The 13,280-nt window shown below is 33.0% G+C and overlaps 1 protein-coding gene and 1 long non-coding RNA gene across 7 annotated transcripts; both read right to left on the minus strand.

The window, feature by feature from the left end:
- Positions 1-1,552: 1,552 nt before the first annotated feature.
- Positions 1,553-7,384, minus strand: LOC111914474 (uncharacterized). 6 transcript variants are annotated; one of them, XR_008230833.1, is made up of 5 exons: positions 6,878-7,384; positions 6,715-6,786; positions 6,469-6,535; positions 2,487-4,787; positions 1,553-2,380 (listed from the first exon to the last, which is right to left on the minus strand). It is a non-coding gene; the product is annotated as an uncharacterized LOC111914474 (long non-coding RNA). The 6 variants fall into 6 exon arrangements; XR_002857813.3 differs by having other exon boundaries at positions 6,708-6,786; positions 6,878-7,383; XR_002857812.3 differs by having other exon boundaries at positions 6,652-6,786; positions 6,878-7,383.
- A 767-nt stretch (positions 7,385-8,151) lies between these two features.
- LOC111914441 (protein CANDIDATE G-PROTEIN COUPLED RECEPTOR 7) lies at positions 8,152-8,985 on the minus strand. Its single transcript, XM_023910182.1, has one exon. It carries the CDS (start codon positions 8,983-8,985, stop codon positions 8,152-8,154), a length of 834 nt encoding a protein of 277 aa, XP_023765950.1.
- Between the last annotated feature and the right edge of the window lie 4,295 nt (positions 8,986-13,280).

Raw genomic sequence — 13,280 nt, forward strand, 5'->3', positions numbered from 1 at the left:
AAACTCAAAAAGTACGTGCCCTGGCACGACGAGCATGATTGTTGTAGATCATTTCTCTATTTCAGGTTGAGGACCATTAAGGGCCAAGGTGGAGTCGGGATTAAGTATCTTTAGGTGGATAGGACCTGTGGGCAAGGCCGCATGTTTACGACAATTTAGGAGGGACCTGGTAGAGATCGTAAGATCAAGGTTTTGGATCTTGGGTTGCATGATTGAATGTGTGGTCATTAAGTGGCGCAGAGGGATGTTTGGGTTAGGTTATCCTTGTCTTTTGGGTTCTTGTGAACGTGGTATCTGGATCAGGTATGAGACTGGTAGTATTAGATGGTTAGGGGAAAATCCTTATATCCAGGTAGCGATGGGTTTCCATAATCAGAAAATTTATAGTAAAATGCAAGTGTAGGTCCTTGGTTCAGTAGCTATTCCGTAGGAAAAAAAAGTCAATTTTGGTCAAACTCGACTCTTGTGGGTATTTTGTAGGAAATATTGAGTCATGTGTTTTTGTAGCTATTCTGTAGGAAAATAGTCAATTTTAGTCAAACTTCACACCCGTCGTCCATCCGTAGGCATTCCGTAGCTATCTATTTCCGTAGCTAATCCGTAGGTATTATACATATGGAATTGGCTAGCAAATCCATAGGTATAAATTTCCCACGGGCGTTTATGCTATAGGCCTTTTTTCTTAGCAAATCTGTAGGTAATTACTTATACCTACCGAATACCTACGGATTGTGTGGTAGTTATTGCCCCATTTTTCTAGTAATGAAACCGGAAGAGAACACTAGAAAACTGTCAATTCTACACAACAACCTACCAACTCTATATCATCAAGATTCTACAAATTTATATAATAGGGAAGAGACCAGAGACTCTCAGTAGAAATTAGAGAGGGTCAGATACCTTAATGGGGATTACCTACAACTTTGTGAAAGGAAACAACAACTTGGACATGAACAGCACACTCGCAAAACTACGATGCAAATTTTGCATTCTTAAAGAGAAGAAACCAGTTTTAGGGAAGCAAACACTCCAGATGGTGAATTAAATGGGTATCAAAGGAAAATCAAATTTAAGATGAGTATTAGTAGAGGTGACTAGAATTAGAAAGGACTGGTGATCAAAATCCATTTACCTGAGCAGTGGCGGAGCCACCTTAGGGCCAGAGTGAGCCCAGGCCCACCCTCACATTATGAAATTTTTTTGTTAAGCCTAGCCTAGCTGCCAAGGCCCACCCTATTTCAATTGAATTAGTTTGAACCCCAAATCTTCTTCGTTCAAATCAGCGGGAAATCATATGACAAAGCGTGCACATTAAAAATTATCGTCTTCCAAATTTCTAATTCTCTTAAATCTTAATCGTAGTTGGAAATCGAGCAAGCAAAGCAACATGTTATTCAGTTATTGAATTATTGTATGTTAATATCAAGGTTGGAAAAATCGCTCGACGGTAGCTTGGCGGTGGACTGGGCTCAAGGGATTAATCGGCTAGGCGGGGATTAATCGGGGGATTAATCGGAGACCATTAATTATTAAAAAATTAATAAATATAGCATTAATCCTAAGAATATAACATTATATATAACATTAATAAATATAAAATTATATCAATTAAAAATTAATAAATATAACATTATAACATGAAACTATGATTACAAAAAACCCCTTTGATCCTTAATACATCACATCTAAATAACTAATTACTGCATTATGAATGTTGAGGGAACAAGAACAGTTTTAGAAGCTTTCTTTCTTGTTCTTTCTCTTGGCTTCTTTGGTTGATTCGTTTCAAAGACCTGGAATTGGACACTAACCTTCAATTAGAACCTTAACACATTAAAAACAAATTAACACATTAACAATGAACCAAACATTATCAATCAAATTAACAGTGAACAGGGTGGATAACTCAAATTACAAAACAACTTAATAGTTAATTAAATAAGGTGAAGTGGTTGGAGGAGAACTCAAATTGCAAAATTAAACAAGCAGAAGTGGAGAATTAAACAAGTCGTTGCATGTTCCTTCCAATTAACCCTCCCTATAATCACTAATCACTTAATTAAACAAGGAATGTGAATCAAATTTCACTGAGACAAAATATCAAACAGTTGGTGTGCACCTGTTGTGATGGATTCAATTACAATACAAACATCAATTCATTTACACTACCCCGTTACAATACCTGATATATCCATGAACACTGGTTCCATTACAATTTGCATCATGGATTGAATAACTAACCAGCATCACAGATTTAAGGGGGTTGTGACAATCGAGACACATACGTCACACCTCAGACAAAGAACGAATTGATAAGTTACTTCATAATCGAGACATAGACCTCAGACGGTGAATCGGAGTTCCAATTTCCTCCTTCGATCTAGCAGAAAACAGAATTACAGATGGAATGAGTTTGAATTGAATGTGAATCGGAGTTCTCGTGGAATTGAAGATGAATTGGAGTTCCCGTGAGTTTTCGAATTTACCTCAGATGTCCCGATTTCCGACTTTGAATTGAAGGTGAATCGGAATTTTTGTGTCGTCGGAGAAGATGAGTCCACATCTTGGAGAAGAAAGTAGTCGACGATTTCATGTTTCGAGCGATTTCAATTCGTATGAAAGCAATCGGATTCCCATGCTTCACTATCGGCACCCCACATCGATGGAGTTGTGAAAAAAAAATTAACGATACAAGTTTGGAATCCAACATCGCTGGTGGGACAAAAATTGAAGGCAAGCATATCTTATAAAAGGAGACTTAGGTTCCTTTACAAAATCAAACTCAAATGCTCGGTGGGCTAACTAGTTCTTTTGAGCCCATGGTTAGCTGGATCGATTTGGCCCAATTAGGAGTCCGAGTTGGACCGATTTAGTCCGATTTGGACCGATTTTGACCGATATTGACTAAGGCCGATTATTTTACCCTCTAACCCTTACTCGTAAGCGGTTAGAGGCCGCCAAGCGCCTAGGCGCCGATTAATCGGCCGCCTAGGCCGATATTTACAACCATGGTTAATATTATGTATTTTTAACAAATATAGGGCATATGTTTATTGTATATGTAGGCAATTGAGAAACAAATCAATAACCTGCAAAAAGACTTATTCATGTAATCACATTGGTTGGCTGTTGTGTTTGTTTAGGTAGTAGTGGAGTGAGTAAATCGGAAATTAGAATCCTATTATTTAGATTGTGGGAAATAGATGAAGTTGTCGACAGTCTCACCCCTTTGTTTATTTAATTCCCTTTGTTTATGTAACTGTTTTGTTGCACTTGCAGTACTAAAGAGAAAGTGTCATCCATTTTGCCTTTGATTTTTTAATATACATATTCATCTTTCTTTTCATTCTCTCAAAACTAGCATATGAACACACCAAATAGAACCCCATACTTTCTTTTGTTTTTTTGTTTAGATGTAGCAAAAGACGGAGCAGCTCAAAAACAAAAATGTGAAGTTGATATGTTAATTAACTCCTTGCAAAACTTTGATAATTTAAGAGGAACACTCTAAAAATTTTGTTTGGCTTTGCCCCTATAACTGAGTGTTGTATGGGTTAATAAATTACTCGTAAGCTCTTGAACATTTAACACCCTCCCATGGCTACCCAAAACAAAAAGACACCAATGAGAAGAGTGAAAGATATGTAGGTCTATGTGTGTATGTGAGAGAGAGGGAGAGAGGTGGGCCCAATGTTTATTAATAATAAAACATTAAATTAAATACAAAAAATATATAGAAAATGTATCAAAAGGGCATTTTAGTCTTTTTAGTTTTCTAGAGGACCAAAACCACAATCAAACTAGATCAAAAGGATCACGAAGTCAAAAAATTCGGGGTTTGGACCAAACCTCGGAAAAATACATACCACATGACCATTTTTGCAATTTTGTCTATATTTTTTTATTTAAATTGACATATACATCATTATAAGATTGAATATAAACGTTAGTTTAATAGGTAAGAATGATATATATGTAACTAGTAGGTGTAAGACTTATCTATTACATGAGTTAATTTTAAAGAAATAATTATGAAATTCTAAACATTTGAGAAGTTTGAATTTATAAGAAAAAAATAGAAAAATATTGAATTATTAAAATTAAATTGTTTGTTTTTCTTTTAAATTAAACAAATAATTTAGATAAATAAACGAAAGAAACTAATGAAACTTTAATTTAGATAATTTGAAATCAGAAGGAAGTCAATTAATGAAATTTATATGTATTTATTATTACATTTATTGCAATTATTATATTTAAAATTATGTGAAAATTAATAAAATAAAAAAAAGCACAAAATGTCATGTGGAAAACAATTAATTGAAAATAACCACAAAATGACATATGACCAATTCAATAAGAGTGTGACATGTAACAATAAGGTCTTTATTTATTAGAGAGGATGGACTTTGGAAGGATATAAATATAATATACTAGGTTAAAACCTGTGGAACCCACGGGTATTAATTTTAAATAGAATTAAAAATTGATTATGTAATAAGTCATTGAAAGTAAGTTGCTATTTTAAATTATCTGACACGAGTAAAACATAAAAGTAACATTCGGTCCAAACCTAGTTAATTATTTGGAAAGCTTTAGGTAAGCAATAGTTCTTAAGGAAGATCGAATAAACAAACTCATACATTACGAAAATCAAATAGATTAAAGTATGTTGCTATTTTTTGGTTTAACCCTTATAAAATAATGAATTGGAGGAGAAAAATACCCATTTCTTTCATACATAATTCCATCATTGCAACACTTTTTTTGCGTCTATAGCTCCAACCCTGCATGTTGTCGACCCAATGTAAGCTTGTAATAAGTAAAATTTGTTAGTTAAAATATATAGAGGTTCAATGAACATAAACAATATCAGAACACTTCAACTCACATATGATCAAAAAGATATGTATGAAATAGCAAGATAACTTGAGGATCAATAATGATATCATATAATATGTTTTAAAACAAAAAATATGAAAAATTTAGAAATTTGATCTTTATAGTATTTTTCTTTTTACAATTTTAGTCAAAGGACAAAATGGTCATTTGTAAAGTATCAATTATGGGAATGCTAAAGCATGAAAGCAACCCTTGATTGTGAGGTATCATGTTGGTTTATGCATGAAATAGCATCACACTTTCAGTTCTACCTAAAACATGAAAGCATGATGCTATAATAGGAAAAGAGAATCAACATCTAGTATAAAAATCGTTTCCATGACTCATGAATATTGATTTATCGTTGATACTACTTCAAACCATTATCTTTCTAAATAAGGATCTGCATTCTATAAATTTCGATATACACAAATTATATGATTGAGAAATTAAAATTACATAAAGATCGGTATCTTGACTTATCTATTTGGTCAAACATCAGAACTAAAATTAAAATTAAAATAAAACTAAAACTTTTGAATCTTGTCCAACGAAACATATTTTTTTATTTTTTGTTCTATAAAAAAATAAAGGATAGAGACTAATAACGATTTTGTGTAAAAGACATAATGTCCTCACTGTCATCATAAGAAGTAGCCCTAAAGAGTTTTTCCAATCATAAAAATGAGTACATTTTAATTCCATCCAATGAAAAATATTTAACCTTGTCAATAACATATGAGAGAAGCAAAATGACATGCCCTAAAGAGTTTGGCTACTCGATTTGATAACCTTTAAATGAAGCAAAATGTTGTATGTATATATATTTTTTCAATCACTTAAGCTTTTATTTGTAAATTGTAAGACATGTTTGTTCAATTTAGATCATATTAAAATGCCATGTACAGCTGGTCAAGTATTTTTTCAAAACCAACATCCAAATTTATTTGACGATTTTGCCCTTGTCTAGAAACTCCATCAGCTATGAGTATCTTCAATTTGAAAGCAAATTCAAAAAATCTCTTGTTTATGAAAAAAGACATAAATACCCTCCAACGTAATTAATAAACACAACCTATATACAATGTCTATGCACACACACAAAGGTGAGAAAGAGGGAAAGAACATTTGGCAATACAAAAAATTAAGATTTCATGCCCACATAAAAATTTGGTCCAAATGGCTACATTAAATAAAGCTTATGACTCATTCTCCATTACATAAAGTATTGAGGATAAGAAATCATTCATGCACTGTAAAAGTTAATTATTATATTTCATATGTTACCAAAAAAATAATAATAAAACTAATATATCTCAAGGGAGTTAAAAAAATATATTATAAAACTATTGCCTGACAACAACCGACTTCAAAGTTGTAAATGAGTATGACATCAAACTATAACATAGAATATTAACATTTTCATGGTCATCACCCTCATAAAATGGTAGAATACCATCAATCCTTACCTTGAAAAAAAAAATATAAGTAAGTTAAATTAACATTTTTATAGAAAAAAAAAGTCCAAAATTTTATCAAACAATATGTTGTTATACTTATACTACATCTTTATCAAACAATCCTTACCTGAAATTAGAATAAACCCAATGCTCGTGATCAGTCTTAGGAGGCATCACATATTCATAAACAATTCCTAACAAAAAACATGTAAAATAATAGAATTGGTTGTGAGACATTTCATCGAACACTTGTTATGCACAAAAAAAAATCAACCAAGTTTGTCATACAATTAGGAGTCAGAGAGGTTACCACTAAAAAAATATATCTTACTGATTCAACAATTGTTGAAAGAAACAAAAGTTTACCAATAACCTCATCTCCTTCTACCTCGTCTATCACCTCCATCTCCACGTCAACCTGAGAAACCACCGCTTCCACCACGTCCTGCAATCAATGATTCCCAAATTTGTTTAATACAAATATCACACCAATAAAAAAAAAAAAATCATTGCTGACATTACAGGGAGAAACATACCTCCTCAGATTGGAGCTCTTATTTTTGTAATCAAGAAGAGGATTACAGTTGTTGGTGCTTGCTAGAATTTATTTATGAAGTGGTTAGGGAAAAATAGAGTGTTAGTGGCAGGAACACTTACAAAGATGTGAGAACAGGAGGGGTATATTGGGATGATAGAGTAGAAGGTGAGAGAGATGGTTTCGATGGAGATGTATATGAAATACATAACGAGTACGCATTAGATATATGCAGCTTGAAGCCCTAGCCAATGGATTTCAAATTTGGAGAAGATTTACATTGTTTTGAAATCGAATTAAAAAAGGAAACAAAATCCCTGATTATTTGGGATATCAATTACTTCGAATTTGAAATTGAATCGTAAAAACTCTCAGATTATTTGGACGGGATTTTATGCCATTAGAGTGTAGAGCAGGAGGGAGGGTAAAATCATAATTTCACTTTGTAAATTTGATGGAAAAAAACATTAGGAAGTGCTGAGAAAATGCCACCTGACATAAATGTACTGTTTTATTATAACAGAAGATAATGTTATGTTTGTAAGTTGCCTACCGAATTTTCCCTTGGTTTAGGAAACAACCTAGAAGGTAATTAACTATGTCGAGGGTATCTGCATGTCATAAAGATACTTAACTATTTTTAGTTTTTTGCACTCACACTTTTTCTTATTTGTGATCATATTCTCCTTCATTTCCTCTTACACCAATACAAAAATGCAAACGACCATCAAGACTAAGATATTTGAATTCACGATGCTGAGATTTAATGTTCCAACGAATTCTTAGATATGATCTTGGAGCACATTTTCGTGAGTATTTGACTAGAGAGTAGAATACTTTTTTTTAATATTTATAACATATTTGTTAACCTTAAAAACAGTTTACTCTTTTTCTTCTAATATATATGGCAACTGGTATTAAACAAATAATATTTTAATTAAGGATATTGAAATTTGGTAAATGGCACATGCATTTCTTATTTTAGTTTTTTTAATTACACATAAAATTTAGTTTCAAATAGTATATGTAACCGGTTTCATGGTCTGTGATATACAAAATCCATGATAATTTGTGACTCCAAATATAAAAGAATACAAAGGTTGAAAGTCTATCGAATTCAATCCTCATAGATTTCCCTCCAAAAATAAATTAAGGCGATTAAGTGTGCAAAGCTAAACTACTTAACTACATTGCTACAATGGGAGTCAAAGTACTAAAATCAACCATAGCTATAGCTATTAGCTAATGAATCACAAAACAACCAATCAAACTAATCTAGACAGGACTATAAAAACAAGAAATCGAGTTGGAAGTTGAAAGCCCAGTAGTCTCCGCAGCATTTGTGATCCTCGCTCTATAACCTGGCCTGAAAATGTAAAGAATCGACATACAGAACACAAGAATGGTGGTCTCCTTTACCACATAAACCTCCCACCGTGTAGACAATGCAAGAAGAAAAAGCTTCGTAATGAGCACATACACAATAGTCAACATCATAAATAACCACAACTTATTCTTATTACCATTCAAATCAGTCTCACGAATCTCATCCAACAAGATACTCGACAAGGCTATGGAGAAGTAAATAGCAAAGCAGTAGATGACATCTGCCAGCGACCCGTTTTTGTTATTATAAGGTACAGCAGCTTCCCATGGCATTATTGGATCTACATTAGCCCAAACCTCAAGCACGATCACAATCATCAAAACCAGTTCTTCCTCTCGTTTCAAAAACGGCTTCCAGAAAAACCATCCCGCACCAATCAACACGATCACGGTGGACAAAAGAACAGCCGTCATTAGCTGAAATATGAAAAACACAACATCCAATCCATGAGCAGTTCCTGTCATCTTCACATGATGTAGATCCGCAGCAACACACATAAAGTGAACACAATTCACAAGAAGCAGCCCACCCTTTAGTAAATGGGTCCTGTTAAAGATTCTCCTGTTCTTGAAGCATACTAAGATCCAAAACCCTAGAAGAGTTAAATAACTGAAGGAGAAGATGATGTAAAGAAACCGGAGTTGTGTTAGCCCGGCTGATAAAAAGTTTTTGGTAGTGCCATTGCCATCATCGATGTTGTAAAGCTCGGCATGACCCTCCATTGTCACGAGGGATTCGTTGTTGCAGTTGATGAAAAGAGTGAGTTGATACCGGAATATGTTACATGGAACGATTTGTTGAAGGAAAACTGAGGACCATGAGAAAGATTTTGGAAAGTAAAGAGGACTGATGAGTTTGATTTGAAATCCAAGGGACAAATAGTAGTGTTTTGTTGGAATTCGAAGATGTCTTGGTTTCTTGTTTCAAGCGAATGCAGGTAGAAATCATAATCATGTGATTGAAGGAAGAAACCAATATGTGATGCATTAGTAGGTGATGAGGTGGAGATGACTGCGATGGAGGTGAACACGAAGGAAACATAACCTGCATTTGTAAATTCGAAATCAGATAAAGGGATCATTTGTCGGTTATTGGATTGGAGATTCAGAGATACGATATGCGCTGTGGATGGTGCTGTGAAGATGAAGAGGTAGAGGAAAACAGCGGTGAGAAGTTTTTCTAATATCCTCATTTGGATTCACGGGTGGTGGTTGGCGGAGGAAGGCGGTGGTCTAGAAAAGTTAGGGTACAGTAAGCGTAACACCCACCCTCTTTCACGATGAAAAAACTATAAAGATGTATTGTTAAGTTTCTTGATCCATTCTCATTGATATCAAGCATATTTATCTACAAATGTTTCCTAATTCTAAGATAACTAGGAGTCTAGGATACAATACTTGCCTTATGTAATATGACTAGAATACAAAGTAACAATTACAAAACTTTTGGTAATATTTATCGTTCATAAAAAATAACAAGATGAGAAAAATAGGGATAAAGACGGATGTTAGATTTTGAAAAAATTATTATATGTGTGCGATAGAGATAAAATCTCATAATTACGGTTTCCATATGAATTTGGAATATTAATCCCAGGAATTGTGATAGAGGTCTCAAGGTGTGGAGAAACTTTTATTACTTGATAGAGTTTTTCTTTCATTTTATAGTCCTAGTGTGTTGTAACATTTTGTGGAAGTTTTTTAGCTTATCATTGTCAATAAAATAATTTGGTGCATCAAATTAAATACATTATGTAATTAAATATGTAATGATATGGTTACATCTTGAATATTGAACGTATTATCAAACAATATTGCCGAATTCGTTATATACTCTTCATCAGCAAAGGAAATATAGAAGGATTTAGATGATCGATTTGGTCAATCAAATGGAGCCAAACTTTATCATCTTTAAAAGTCAATTTCCGATTTATCTCAAGGATTGGATGATCTAGCCACCTATTTCACCAAGCTCAATAAACTTTGGGATGAATTGAAATCAAGCTTCTCATGTGATTAAATCGGGAATATGGAGCTGTGAGAGGAAACATTCTCATGATGAAACCCAGTGGTGGCACTCGGGTGGTGCCGGCGGTGCGGTCGCACCGGGCCTCCGGTTTTTAGGATAATTTATAATTATGGTATTGGTATTTTTGTAAAATCTATTTTTATGTTTTATCAATAAATAAAATTAGTCCGGTAACATTTGGTTCCAATTTTAGTTGCGTTTTAATTATGAAAAAAAAAATCAACAAAAATCAAAATCTAATTATAAATTTAAAATTTATCAACGATTTAAGGAAAATATCTATATCCAAAAAAATGCAAATTTGTTTTTTTTTTATAAATTTTAGACAACGTTTTTATATTTTATAAACTCACCAAAAGGTAAGAAACTATGCTAATTGATGAGTTAATGAGTAGTGTGGGAGCACTTATTGAGTTTTTTAAAGACTATGGAGAGAATGGGATTGAGAAGGCTTTAGATTGTGCGAGAGCTATAGCTTCTGATTTGGAAATTGATCTAGTGTTTGTTGAGAAAAATAATAAAAGAAAAGTTGTTAAAAAAAGACATTTTGATGAGAATGACATTGGGTCATCAGAGTCGGTATATGAACTTTCACCTCAAGAGTCATTTAGGATTCAATATTTTATGTACATAGTTGATAAAGTTATTGGATCATTGGAGCGAAGGTTTGAACAATACAAATAATATGAAGACATTTTTGGTTTCTAATTCACAGCAAAAAAGTTGAAGTCAATGAATACTAGCGAGTTAAAGTCATGTTGCAAAAATCTAGAAAAGAGGCTGCAAAACGGTCATATCTCAGACATTGATGCTGATGATTTATTCAACGAACTGGAGTTGTTACAAAAACATTTACCGGTTGAACACAATACAGCTAACGGAATACTAAATTTCCTAAAAATGATGAACACTTATCCAGTTTCTTGTTTAGCATACATAATATTGTTGACTGTTCCTATTACAGTTGCATCAGCTGAAAGAAGCTTTTCAAAACTAAAGCTTTTAATATTTTATTTACGCTCGACCATGTCTCAAGAGAGATTAAACGCTTTGGCATTGATTTCGATTGAGAACGAGTTTCTTGAGAATATTGATTATGAAAGTCTCATAGATGAATTTTCTTCTAAAAATGCTAGAAGGTCAATGTTTAGAAAATAGTAATGCGTTGTTTTTTTTTTTTTTGAAAAGTTCTTTATAAGAGTGTTACAGTTTTATTTGATTACTAATGAGTGATGAAGACATTATTTTGTAGTGGTGAATTTATGAGATGTGTTTTTAGCAACTTTATGTTTTGAATTAGTAGTAGCAAATGTAGTTAATAATATTTACAAGAAATTTTTATGGGGCCTCATTTTAGTTTTTGCACAAGGCCTCCGAAATGTCAGGGCCGGGCCTGATGAAACCACATCCAACTTTGGCACATGCTTATGCTCTCTTAATTCAAGAGGAAAAATAAAGAGATGTAAATTCATCTTCCAATTTCTTTCTTGAATTTGTCGCTATGAACATTGAGGTTGGTACATTTCATGTCAAGAACAATTATGAAAGGAAAGATCTAAAAGTAACACCACATGTAATTTCTGTAAGAAATCTAATCATACAACCAACAAATGTTACTGTCTTATTGGTTTTCCAAAAGATTTTAAGTTCACAAAAGGAAAAGAAATTGTTGCTAATGCAATTTTTCATAATGATAGTGAGGGTCATCATGCTCAACAAGTTTTCAAAAGAGCAATTTCAACAATATCAACAATTCATTTCCATGTTTAACGACTTCAACAAAGGATCTGAATCGCAAACTCACGTACAAATGAATACTTATCATCAAAGCCAGCCTCAAACTCATCACATCATTCCAACAAATGTCAATTTCATTTAAGAGTAAATTACACGAATAGTCCTTATGGTTTGGGTAATTTGCGCGTTTGGTCTCTAACTTATTTTTTTAACTCGGAAGGTCCCTACTATTTAATTTTTTACGCGCTTGGTCCCTACTATTTTTTTTGTTACACGCTTGGTCCTTGTCTTACTTAAAATAACTATTATTTAAATAATGAAAACTGCGGGGTATGTAATGTAAGATGAAGGGTTGAGGATGTGTTTATTTAAATAAATTAAAAAAATCAAGGCCAAAATAGAATTTTTTAGGTAAAACAGGGACCAAGCGCGTAACAAAAACAAACAGTAGGGACCTTCCGAGTTAAAAAAATAAGTTAGGGACCAAACACGCAAATTACCATAAACCATATGGACCATTCGTGTAACTTACTCTTCATTTAAACTCCATCCAATTTAAATCAACAATCTCAAGTCAATCAAAACAATTCCAATATGAATCATTCCAACTTCAACTTTGTTGGTAATGTGCATTTTTTCCCAAAATACCCCTATTAGAGCAGTCATTATTAATCCAGTTAATTGTCATTGTCTTGTTACTGCTACACTACTTGGATTATTGATTCGAGGGCTAGTGATCATATGTGTCATAATAGATCTTTTTATTTCAAATCCAAATTTTAAAAGTTCCATATCAAATAACTTTTCCTAACGGACAACAATTGAGTGCTTATAAAGTTGGAAGCACTTATCTTGCCGAGAATGTTATTCTTCATAATGTTCTTCATGTGCCACATTTCCAATTCAATCTTGTGTCAATCAGCAATTAAAATCTCTTGTTATATTTTCAACCAAGTTTTGTTTTTTTATAACAAGGCCTTTCTCTGAAGAGGCCTCTGGTTCTTATCATTCCAACCAAAACAAGAACAGATCAATTGCACTTTCTGTTAATTCAAATACCCCTTCAGATCCATCTGTCATTTTTTCTACTTCTATTTGTAATAATGCTACCATAAATAATTCATTTCTATTGTGGCATAATAGGCATGTGCATTTGCCATTGTACAAGTTGAAAGTTCTAAATCTTTTGAACAATGAAAATATTAATTCTAATCTTTCTTGTGATATATGTTCTACAGCTCGACAACACAAG

This window comes from Lactuca sativa, chromosome 3 (assembly GCF_002870075.4).
Source record: "Lactuca sativa cultivar Salinas chromosome 3, Lsat_Salinas_v11, whole genome shotgun sequence".
In the NCBI taxonomy this organism is placed as follows: Eukaryota; Viridiplantae; Streptophyta; class Magnoliopsida; order Asterales; family Asteraceae; genus Lactuca; species Lactuca sativa.